Below are 12,011 nucleotides of genomic sequence, written 5' to 3'. Positions count from 1 at the left end.
TCACACTCTTCCATCGATTTAATGACAATCTCCCATTACTTAGAACTTGATCAATAACTTAATCAGAAAATATTTTTCAATGCAGTTTCAGCCTGGCCGCAGGTGCCCCTGGAGGGAGGGCCGGGTCCCGAGTAGGGGTGCAGCAGGGGCGCGGCCGGGGTCCCGGGTAGGGGTGCAGCAGAGACGCGGCCGGTCCCGCCCCGGCTCTTCCGTTAGCACCTCTCCGGGCTGACCTGCCCAGGGACGGGGCGGGGGCCCAGGCCGGGCGAGGCCCCTTCAGCAGACGCAGCAGCTCCGGCTCAGGCCCATCACCTCCTCTGCACCCGGGGCTTCAGAGCAACCTTGGGAGGACCCCCGCCCTGGGAGGAGGAGAGAGCCGGTGATGCTAACATGCATGTGCTCCCAGGAGCCACTTTAAAGCCTCTGGAAATGTGGGTCACGGCTCAGCAACAGGTGTCACCCATGTCCCCAGCGAGGCCATGTTAAAGCTGGCGGACGGTGAGTGTCCCCCACTCACTGGTAAGACGACCTTACCACCCCCGGTACCCCCCAGTCAGCCCGGGAGACCCAGCGCCCTGGGAGAGCCTTACCTGCGAGGCACCAGGGTTGGCAGCTCCAGCCCTGGGCTTGACGGGGGGCACCGGGGGTGGTAAGGTCGTCTTCACAACCTGGAGGACAGACCACGACACTCAGACACCGTCTCAAGCCAACCCGCGTCTGGAACAGGCTCTGCTCCTGGCCACCCCGCAGGCTTCTCAACAAGGTGCCCCCAACACACTCCCCAGCCCGTGGCTGCGCCAGGGACAGAACCGAACCCCATTCAGGGGCCTATCCCCCGACCTACCTCACTGCCCCACTCCAGTGTTTCCCAAGAAAAGCTCTTAAATGGCCAGAATGTGGGTCTTTGGAAGTTCAAGAGCCAGGAATTAACTACTGAACTTTGCATGTTTGTATTTCAGGCTTTGGGGGGGGGGGGGGGGGCCAGGGAAGGCCCACTCCTGGGCACTGGCCACCCCACCCCTGCCCCAGGGAAGGCCCTCGGTGTGCACAGCTCCCTTGTAGCCTTGACTGCCACCACCACTCATTGGCCAGACCCCTTTCTGCCCCGTGGTCCCCATTTGTCCTGTCAAAGTCCCTCCTAACCCTATTTTTGCAGCTTTTCAGTACGTCTAAAATGAGTTTAGGGCCTCCAGACACAGGCAGACCCTGGAGGTCACAGAGGAAGGAGTCATCTGCTGAGCATCTCTCAAAGCATCTCTAGAAATCAGGCCCAAAGGGAAGCAGAGGACTTCATGATGGAGGAGCCGCACACACAGCAGGGTCTGGAGGGGCCCCACAGCCATAGAGGGGCCCAGGCGCAGGGGTGGGGGGAGTCTCCCAAGTGGCCGAGGCTTCTCACCTGCTTGGGCTTCAGCTCAGGGAGGGGTGCGGCAGGAGGAGCAGGCCTGGGCTAGTGGGAGGGAGGAGAGCAGTCAGGCCCCCTGGGCACCCGGGTTTCTTTAGCACCATCGACCAGCCCAGCCGATGGGGCAGCTGCTGCCCTGGGGTCCCCGGCTCAACACATCCAGCCCCCAGCCCCTGCACTCCCCACCTCAGACCCACTGGGAACCCCCGATGGCCTGGCTGCCGGGCCCCCTGCGGCTCACCTGCTGTGGGGGCGGCCGGGTGTACACAGGAACCGTGAAGGCAGGGCTGCCCAAGGTGGCTGAAGGCTGCGGGGAGCAGGGGAAAGAGCCTGGGTCTCACAGGGAGCAGCGCCCCCAGCTCGGGACTCAAGGCTCCCTCCCTCCCAGGAAGAGTAAAGTGCGTGCAATGCACTGCCCCGCCCCACTGCCCAGCAGGGCCCAGCCCAGGTGCGACCCCCACACACCCTCCCTCAGCCTTGTGGAGGGGGCTCAGGTGCTGGGCAGCAACAGAGGGCGTCTGGGTCTTAACACCTCCCGACTGACCCCGCAGAGGCCAAGAGCCTCCGGACCAGGTTCAAGCTCCCGTCCTGTCCCTGGCTCCTGTGAGTTCTCAGACAGTCCACCCCAAAGCCTGCTTCTGCCTCCCTGGGGCAGCCCTAAGCTGCTGGCGGGATGGCCCAGGGATGGCCCAGGGAGCGGGGATGCTGTGCTTACAGCGAAGTGTGGCTGCTTAGGGGTCGCCGCGGAGGCCATGGGCCTGGCAGGCTGGCAGGGGTGGATGGTGGGGCCCGGAGCCCCACCCTTGGCCGGCACGCCTTGCCCCTCGTGGAACAGAGGGTTGGACAGCCCCTTGGCAGTTGTGGGCACTGCACTCCTGGGGAGAAAGCACAGCTGGTCAGTGTGTCCTGGCCTGGGGCTCTGGGCCAGGGACTCAGGGGCTCCCATGTGTGTCCCTCAACCAGCAAGATGGGGCAAGGTCCCGAGGCAGCTCCGAGGCGGCGGCCCACCGTGCGCGGTGGAGAGCCGCTCCTGCAGAGCCCCCATCTTCCCAGGTGTTCTGGCACCGACTCGGGTGTGGACGGAGGAGCTCTGTCTGGGTTCACCACCTCTGCCTGTCACCAGCGCCTGTCACCAGCGCTTGTCACCTGCGCCCCGCCCCGCTCAGTGAGAGGCAGAGGCCCCGAGGCTGCCTCTCTTCATCCTCCCGCAGCAGCAGGGCATTTCCCAACCGTGTGGGCACGGGAAGTGCTCCTTGCACGTGATGGTATTTTGCAACCCGCAGCCGACTCACCTCCTACAGCTGGGGATCCAGCCCTTCCGGTAGAGGAGCATGGCCACCAGGAGCGCCAGAGCCAGCAGCAGCACGAACATCAGCACGCCCACCAGAAGGTCCCTGGACCCTGTGCGGTGTGGGAGGCCAGGTGTCAGAGAGCCCCGAGTCGAGGACTGCAAACCCAAATCCTTAGCAGTGCCCCGAGGGGCCTGGGGGCACAGGGTGTCCTCCACCCTGCCCGGTGCTCTGAGGGAGGACCCCATCAGGCTGTGTAGGCATGAAGGCCCCAGGGCGGCCGGGCCCACCTGTGTGCCTTTGCGGCAGCAGCTCTGTGCAGTAGGGTGGCGCCCAGCCCGGGTGGCAGTGGCACTCGTCCTTGTGGTTGCACACCTGGGGGTGAGTGGGGGTCAGGGCCCAGCCTGACCGGTGGGGCCCTGGGACAGGCCGTAGGGTCTGCTGAGGGGCACCCCTACCCCCTGGACCTCCACACCCCATCCGCTGCACCGCCCAGGGCCCAGCAGGCCAGGCCCCAGGCCAGAGAGGGGCTCTGCTGTGGCCCCGCCGATGGAGCACAGACCCGGCTCCCCCGTGGGGCTGCCATAACCAAGGGCTACGTCAAAGGTGCTGACGGCAAGGCGAGCACGTAAGGCCCGCAGGGCACACCCCAGCCCCTGCCGTTCCGAGCTCTCAGGGGCCGACTGTCCCCGCATCACCTCACGAGTTATCGGTTATCAAGAGCTGATCGCGCTAGTCCATGTTCCAGATTGTTTCAAGCCTGCGCAGCCTGTGCCCATGTGTCCACCGGCACCACTGCCCTGGGCCTCCGTGCTCACCGGGGACGCCCAGTCCCCCAGTTCCAGCCAGCAGGCCCAGCTGGGCTTCTCGCACGCCCCCAGGGCGCTGGCTCTGCCCCTGCCAAGCCTGGGCTCGCCTCCAGCCCGGCCCACCAGTCTCCTTCAGCCCCAGGGGGCGGGGGGCAGGACGTCCCCGGGCTCACGTACCCCATGGTTGTTGCACTGGGCGGAGCAGTTCCTGGATCTGTAAACTTGCAGCTGCTGGCAGAGTCCTTTCCAGCAAATCTGGGGGGCAGCAGGGGGCTCCTTAGGCAGACGTTCCAGACCCACCTCCACTGGCAGCTGAAGCCGACCATGGCCACCGCCTCCAGGGCCGCCCGTCCCCCGCTCCGTCTGCTGGCCAGCCAGCCCACCGCCGTGCCCGGGGCCAGAGGCCTGGCCTCCGCCATGCCCAGGGGCGTGGAATGCAGGGCAGAAGGGTCTTCAACCCCGGGAACTAAGGGCGGGTTTCCGGAGCCCCCCACCCCCCCGCCCCTGCTGAGTCTCTACTGGGAACATAGAGGAATCTGTGTGCACGGCCCTTGGACCAGGAGGGGCTCGCCCACGAGGAACGTGCATCTAGGACCTGGAGGTCCAGCAGCCTGACCGCCTCATAGGACACGTCCAGGCCCACGTCTGGGTCACAGCCAGCCGATGCCCTGTCCTCACCCTGTCCTCGCCGCACCGGGTGCCCTCAGGCACTGGCTCATACTGAGCACCTCCCTCCAGGACGAGAGCCTGGCAGGTGCCTGTGGGGAAGGTGATGGCGCAGGAACTCCCGTTCCAGAGGCTTCTGTCCTCCCTCACAGTAAAGGATGCCACACTTGTTGACTCTGTGGAGAGAAGCATGCCATGCCACCAGCCCTGCTGGGTCTGCTGCCTGGGGCATGTGGACCCCCCCTTTGGAGGACCCGGAGGGCTACACAAAACGGGGCCCAGAGCCCTGGGACAGGCTATAGGGTCTGCTGAGGGGCATCCCTGCCCCAGGCCCAGCCCCAGGGATGCAACCCTCCCTCCCACGAGGGCAGATGCTCAGGCCTGGGGGTTCTGGGGGCAGGTGGACCTCCTGGAGAGCCCCTGCTCCCCCCCGATTCAGGGCAGCCTCTTGGGCAGCCCCACACACAGGGACAGCCTGTGGCCCTGGACCCAGGGGAGCCAGCCACAGATGAGCACTTACCTGGAGTCAGGAAGGGAACTGCCCTTGCAGCCTGGAGAGAGTCTGTAGGCATAGCATGTCTCTATGGCAACCCGGGAGCCTGTGGGGGCCAGGAGGTCAGTCCCCCAGCTTGGGACGCGCAGCCCCCTGCAGCCCCCTGCGGGCCTGCGGGTCCACGGCCGGAGCGCACAGGCCTCACCTGTCCCCCACAAGTCCTGGCACCTCTGGGTCAGCGAGGGACAGACCCCGTTGTAGCAGTAGCCTCCTGGGCAGGGTGTGCCATTCTCCTGGAAGACGTCCTCCGGGCACGCTGGCTGCTGGCCATCACAGTACTCCTCAAGGTCACACGCATCCTTTGTGGGGCGGCACAGCTCACCGGCAGGGGTCACCTGCGCAGCGGAGCAAAGCTCACGTGGGGAACACAGGCCCCCACAGACCCACGCCTGCCCTGCTGTGGGCCATGTCCTCGGCCCCCTCACCCCGTGGCTGGGGGCGCGGCACTCACCCTGCACTCACGGCAGCAGGCGCCCTGCGCACACTCGGCCCCCGCAGCCAGCCGGCAGGTGGTGGCGTTGCAGCAGGGGTTCTGACAGGCCTGGGGAGTGGGGCAGGGCCCCGCAGAGATGGGAGTGGGCTCCGGGCTGACCCGGGACCGCCCTCCAGAGGCCCCCGCGGCTGGTTACGGGGGTCAGAGCACGCAGATGGGCGGGCGCCCTCGTCCTGTACCTGGGGCGGGCCGCAGTCGCACTGCTCCCCACGCTCCAGAAACCGGTTCCCACACACGGGGTCGCCCACCAGCCGGTCGGGGTCCGGGGCGTTGGCCAGGCAGGCCGTCCGCGGCTTCTCCATGAAAACCTCCAGGTCCGTGCGGCTGCAGTGGCTGAACATCTTAGGGAACTCGGTGCTGGGGGTGCAGGGTGGTGCCTGTCAGGGGGTGGTGGGGGCGCCCAGGCAGCCCGCCCTGCGCACAGCCCCTGGCCTCACCCGATGCTGGCCGCCATGACACAGCCGCCGCCCTCCTGGGGCACCGGGCAGTAGCAGCCTTGAATGTTGTCATCGTGGTCCATGCCCAGGTTGTGGCCCATCTCGTGGGCCATGGTGGACGCCACGCCGACGGGGTTCCCTAGGCTGTGGTCCTAAGGGAGAGGCGGCGGGGGCTGATGCGTCCCGCCCGCCGCCCGCCCCCACCCGGGCTGGGCACTGCCCCCCAACACCTCCTAAAGCATCAGCGCGTCCTCCAGGGGAGGCAGGTGCGCTGACCCTCCTCGCCCAGACCCCCTCCGCACCTGGTTCACAGCCCCAGAGTCCCGGGAGCACATGGCCGACACCTTGGCCAGTCCCACGGTGGTCCCGGTGAAGTCGACCCCCCTGAAACAGCAGTGCCCCAATGTGGACGCCCCGAAAACTGCCTCCCTCCCTGGGTTAGGGTCTGGGCTCTGCGCCTGGCACCGAGCACCCAGCACGCCCCGCCCACTGCCGGCCTTGCCCCGCCCACGCCCGGCGCCCCGCCCACTGCCGACCTTGCCCCGCCCCCGCCCGGCGTCCCGCCCACTGCCGGCCTTGCTCCACGCCCCGCCCACTGCCGGCCTTGCCCCGCCCACGCCCCGCCCACGCCGGGCGCCCCGCCCACTGCCGCCCCCGCCCCGCCCCCGCCCCCCTGCGCCCCGCCCACTGCCGGCCTTGCTCCACGCCCCGCCCACTGCCGGCCTTGCCCCGCCCACGCCCCGCCCGGCGCCCCGCCCACTGCCGACCTTGCCCCGCCCCCGCCCGGCGCCCCGCCCACTGCCGCCCCCGCCCCGCCCCCGCCCGGCGTCCCGCCCACTGCCGGCCATGCCCCGCCCACTGCCGGCCTTTGCCCCGCCCCCGCCCCGCCCGGCGCCCCGCCCACTGCCGACCTTGCCCCGCCCCCGCCCGGCGCCCCGCCCACTGCCGGCCACGCCCCGCCCCGCCCCCGCCCCCCCACTGCCGAGCCGGGGATGGGGGCGCCCTCCGCTCTGCGCCCAGGCACCTCCCCGTGCCCCCCCCCCCCGCCCACGTACGTGATGAGCTGTGCGTTGTCGTGCTGGTGCCGCCCCACCAGGTTCTCCACCCGCCACCGGAGGAAGTTCTCCAGGGTGGTGTCGGGGTTGGAGCTCACATGAATCTCGTCCCGATGGTTCCAGATCTGCAGGCCCACCAGGAAGACCCGGAAATCGAGCTCCTGGTAGAGCTGGGAGGGCGGGAGAGCGCGCGGTCAGGCTCAGGGACAGCGGAGCCCCTGCCACACCCCCCTCCGCCCCGTCCCTCGGGGAGGGGGAAGCAGCGCCCACCTTGTCCACGTGGTTCACGACCTCCAGCACCCGGCTGCGCACAGCGGCCCTGCTCCCCAGCTTCTGGAACTGCAGGGCGGGGGACCCTCAGGGGCCGGTGTCCCATGGCCTGCCCCCCCACCCTCCACGGCCTGCCCCCCACGGCCTGGCCCCCATGGCCTACCCCCCCCCCCGCCCCCCACTACCTCTGTGCTGTCCACCACCACATACAGCTCCACGTAGCGGGTGTCTCGGGCCAGTGGCCAGTTCTGGGGACACAAGAAACTGGTCAGCGGCCCCAGCCACAGTCCCCCTGGCCCGGGCCGGGTTTTCACACAGTGACCTGTGCTCGGGTCCTGTGGCGGGCACCCTGCTCAGGACTGGGGGTGCCCACCCAGAGGCTCCAGCACGGGCTCACGAGCGACTTCTGTAGCCGCCGGCGAAGCCAGGCCCATCGGCCACAGGGACCACACGGAGACGCCCAGGCCGTGGGACTGGGGACGGCAGGTAGAAGCCCCCTGAGCCGGGCACAGGGGCAGTCGGGATGCGGGGTCCCAGTGCCCAGGGGTGGGGAAGCGGGCCCGGGCCTGCCCTCACCCGGGGCCGGAAGGCCGCTGACACCCGAGGCCCCAAGGCCTTCTCCAGGCTGCTGTTGCTGACCCCGCAGGTCCCGGCCTTCTGCAGCAGGTGCTCAGCTCGGTACAGCGCGTGCTGCACCTCTTCACCGCCCCCCTCCAGCGGCTCGATGAGGTGCACGGTGGAGCCAGCCCGGAAGAAGCCCCTGAGGGCAGAGGGGAGCCAGGGGCTGAGTCAGCATGTGTGCCCGCCCCAAGGGCAGGGGGCTCCTCTGGGGGCTCCCCCCACGCTGGGAGGGTCGGTGAGGGGCACACGGCAGGGTGGGGAGGGGCATCCGGCCCAGGGAGCCTGCAGCCTGGGACCTGTGACGCCAGCGACTGGTGCCAGGTGCCAGCGATGGTGACGCCAGCGGCAGGAAGGTCACCACGCCCAGCCGGGCCCTCCTCCCTCCTGACCCCCCCAGCTTCTCTAGAGCGGTGGGGGCGCCAGGCCTCCCCCGGTGTGCGGCACCCACCTGAGGCCCGCACAGGTGCTGAGGCTGGCGGCAGAGTCCTGCTGGCCCTCCACGTGGCCCTGGTAGAAGCAGTGATCCTGCGGGAGGGAGGGGGCGTGAGGGGGTGTGAGCGGGCACAGCTGGGTCCCCCTCTGCCCGCCTCCCGGAGGGCGGCCCCGGGGCTCATACCTGCCTTTGTACCTGCTCCACCACCTGGGAGCCGTTGGCAGCCCTGTAGGTCTCAGTGTAGCCCGAGCCCACCAGGTCCCTGGAAAAAAGAGCCACTGTGATGCCTTGGGCCCCCCTGTCTCCCCCAGAAGCTGCCACGGGCATGGAGGAGAGGCCGGGCCAGGGAGCCACATGCCTAGGACCTGAGGATGCTGGGGGGCAGGGGTGGGACCAGCCTGGGGTGCTGCGACCCCTCCACTCACCTGTTCTTCCGCAAGTGCAGGGTGAAGGTGTGCTCTTGGGCCCCAAGGACGTAGCTCACACTCTCTGGGTACAGGTCCTGAGCCAGGGCACAGAGAGGGGTCCAGCGTGAGGGGCCTGCCCCCTGAGATCTGAAAGCCCCTCATGGAACCCTGGGGGCGTTCAGCGTTGGGCTAGTATTAGGAAGCTGGGGCCAGGCAGGCTGGAGCTCTACCTCAGTCTCCCCATCTGGGCACACAAGTAACCACGAGGATCCCGTTCCCCCGGGAGCAGGGGGAGGGGGAGACGGCGCCCCCTGGCAGCCCTGATCCAAGGTAGCAGAGGAGATGGGGGCAGGCGCCTGATGGAGCACCCCAGGGCAGTGACCTCTTGGGACAGGATGGGGCGAGGGCCCAGGGCAGTAGAAAGCTTTCCCCAGACGCTGAGGTCAGGACGGTGCTGTCCCTCACGCACCCACACCCACGTGGGTTTCAGGAATGCCCCAGGCCACCTGGCTTGGGGAATCCCAGCCCGAGGTGTGTCAGCACCCACAGGCAGGGTGAGCCATTCCCTCTGGCCCTACAGGAGGAATTTGACTAATCTAGCCAGAGAGTGAAACTGGGCCCAACCCCTCCCGAGGGCAGGGTGAGGCAGGATGCAGGGAGGGGAGGCCTGGGGGTGGAGGGAGAGGGGCAGAGGCGCCTCACCGCTGGCTGGGGCTGGGAGCTTAGCGGCACCACAGGCTCCGAGGACCCAGGACAGAGCCCCCAGGCCAGCATCCTGGGGAGACCTACCAGGTGGGAGGGCAGGGCTCGGCGGGCTCGGGGCGCTGGCAGACGTCGGGGCCACACCACCTCGTACTGCTCCACATGGGGCAGGGGGGGCCTGGGGGCGGCCACTGCAGGAGAGAAGGGGCTCAGCGGGCCTCCTGGGGCGTCCCGGGAGACCTGGCTCCCCTGCCCCAGGTGGGGCTCAGCGGGCTGCCGCGGACGGCTCCTCCCCCAGGCCTCAGGCTGACCCTCCTGGGGCCCGGGGGTAGGTCTTGCCATCCTGCCCGTCCCAGCGTACCCCGTAACTGCACCCACCTGAGGAGCCCCTGGGCCTGCCCGGATCCAGGGCTCCTGGGGACCCCACCACAAACAGGCCTGGGAGTGGGGGGAGGACCGGAGCTGGAGCTTCCTCCACAAGTCACTCTGCGAGACTCAAGACTCTACTTGGTCTCTCTTAGGGTGTTAACCGGAGTGTCTCCCACCATCACCGCCCACCCCGGGAGAATGGGCCCCCTCCAGCCTGGAGCTGGGAGCCACGGAAGCCAGCCCAGAAAGCTCCCGGCAGCAGCGGCCGCGGGACCGAGGAGGGTCCCCACGTGGCTAGACCACCCCTCTCCCTCCCTCTCCTGCCTGCCCCCAGCTTCAGGTCACTGCTCCCCAGGCTGGGGGCTCTGGGCGGAGGGGGCAGTCACCCCAAGGTTCCGGGGGAGAGGAGTCGCCACCCGACCAGCGCTGGAGAAATGCCCCAGGCGGCTTCTCCCCAGTTCCCCTTTGAAGTTCCGTCTGCCACCTTGGGCCCTGCCGGTGACGGCTCCCTGCTGCGTGCCCCACCCGCCGCTGACCCAGAGCTGGGTGCCGGAGGCCAGGGGACCTGCCCGCGCCCAGGACGCCGGCCCCTCGCCCGCACTCACCTTGCAGACACAGCGCGAGCAGCTGGAGCCCCAGGCGGCGCATGGCCCGGGCGCGCTCCGGGCGCACGGTGGGGATCCGGGGCCGAGACGGGGGGTGGGGGGTGGGGGGGGCGTGGATCCGGGGCCGGGACGTGAGCGCTCCGGGCTCACGGTGGGGATCCGCGGCCGGGACCGGGAGGAGCGCGGGGTTCCGGGGCTGGGACGTGAGCGTGCTCCGGGCTCACGGTGGGGATCCGGGGCCGGGACCGGGGGGAGCGCGGGGATCCGGGGCCAGGACGGGGGCGTGCTCCGGGCACACAGCGGGGATCCGGGGCCGGGACAGGACCTGAGCGCCGTGTGTGGGATCCAGGTTCCAGGGACGCTGTGCTGGCGGGAGGCGGCTCTGTGCTGGGGACTAGGTCCGGCCTCGGTGCCCCGCCCCGAGACGAGCCCCCGGCCCAGAGCTTATCAGCTTACCGGCCCCTCCGATGCCGGGAGGGGCGGGGCTTGGGGCCCACGGGGTGGGGCTCGCTCTCAGGGTTCACTGCGTCCCTCCTGGGCCCCTGGGGACTCCTGATCGGCGCCTGGCGTCCAGCACGGGGTGGGGGGAGGATAGAATGAACTGACGGGGTGGCGGACAGACTAAGCCCGGCCCCTCCTTGCAAGCCTGCGCCCTGCCCCATGCAGGTGAGGAGGCACAGGGTCGCCCTCAGGCCTGCTGGCCCAGTGGCCGCCAGGGGCTTGGGCGCGGCTGTGGGTGGTCGCAGGGGGTGTTCAGGTGCGGATGCGCCCTCACTTCCAAGGGAACAGAAAGCTGCTCACACAGCACCCCGAGCCTCTTCCTGCCCTGCGGGAAGGCAGCTGCCGCGCACCCTGGCTTCTCTGGTGGGTCCCTGTCACCTGGGCTCCCTGACCTCCTAAAGCTGAATCTCCACGGTGCGAGGCGCCCAAGCCGTGCTCTGGACACGCTCCCTGGGGTGACGGCACATCAGGTGTGAGCGTGTGCTGGCCAGAGGTCAAAGTTTAGCAGACCGGCATTTCCCCCAAAGCAAATCGCATAAAAAAAAAGGCAGGAGGGGCTTGCAGACTTTGAGCAGCCCGAGCAAGGTGACAGGCTAGAGGCGGTCTGGACGCATGGGCCCTCCCGGCGCTGACACACCACTTCCCCTTTCCAACAAGGTATGGGAGCCCCCGCCTTTCCAGTGATCTTGATCTCATTTCCTTCCTTGTCTGTCGCAATTATCTAAGAAAAAGTCAAAGGCAAAGCCCTGTATCAGCAAAACCCAAAGCCGCTGTGGATGCACCAGCGCCCCAGGCAGCTGACCAGGCCGCCACGTGCAGCTGACACCAACAGCCAGGAGCAGCACGGCCTCCTCCCAGGACGCAGGACCCCACACAGCCCACAGAACACGCCTCGTCCCCCTTCCCGCCCTCCCCACCTGCAGCTCCCAGGCACCAGGCTTGCCCCAAGCCGAGAGCCAGGGGCTGCTCTGCTCTCAGTGCGAGGTTTGCACGTCGGGGCTCTGCGCCTTCAGCCCACAGGCCACCCCCGGGCACGCTGCAGATTGGAAGAGGAAGCAGTCTGGCTTGCAGGGGGAGCTGCGGCCAGGCTGCAGGTGCCCACACCCCTGCCATGAGGGGGGACCCAGCCTCCAAGAAGCTGCTTCTCATTCCTCCTTGCCTGCCAGGACTCCCCCACCCCCAAACAGGTGGTCAGAGCTGAACTGGGACAGTGACACAGGACCTCTGGCAGGTGGGCAGCATGGCGGGAGCACCAGAGCAGGGGGGTCCCAGCTGTGGGGCAGGATGGGGTCAGGTCCCAGCCACCACCTTGGGCGCTCCTCGGGACTCATGCGGCCGGGGCCGGCGACAGCTCGAGGACCGGGCTGCCCCCTAGTGCTGGAGCCCAGGAGCCCAG

General features: G+C 68.9%; 1 protein-coding gene across 1 annotated transcript; it reads right to left on the bottom strand.

Annotated features, from left to right (window-relative positions):
- Positions 1-11,958, bottom strand: ADAM8 (ADAM metallopeptidase domain 8). The gene is given in 26 exon segments (XM_077877095.1): positions 1-359; positions 591-668; positions 1,400-1,450; positions 1,647-1,712; positions 2,121-2,280; positions 2,698-2,806; positions 2,985-3,069; positions 3,681-3,758; positions 4,182-4,289; positions 4,291-4,376; positions 4,709-4,768; positions 4,868-5,057; positions 5,174-5,263; positions 5,395-5,572; positions 5,653-5,804; positions 5,955-6,036; positions 6,708-6,877; positions 6,978-7,046; positions 7,163-7,225; positions 7,554-7,737; positions 8,047-8,123; positions 8,215-8,293; positions 8,457-8,533; positions 9,228-9,331; positions 10,115-11,336; positions 11,533-11,958. Coding segments are annotated over 25 exon segments (2,490 nt in total). The 5' UTR covers positions 10,158-11,336; positions 11,533-11,958; the 3' UTR covers positions 1-308.
- Between the last annotated feature and the right edge of the window lie 53 nt (positions 11,959-12,011).

The sequence above is a fragment of the Canis aureus genome, chromosome 29 (assembly GCF_053574225.1).
Source record: "Canis aureus isolate CA01 chromosome 29, VMU_Caureus_v.1.0, whole genome shotgun sequence".
Taxonomy (NCBI): domain Eukaryota; kingdom Metazoa; phylum Chordata; class Mammalia; order Carnivora; family Canidae; genus Canis; species Canis aureus.
Note: the sequence above shows the minus strand (reverse complement) of the source record. Positions and strands in the feature narration are given on the sequence as shown.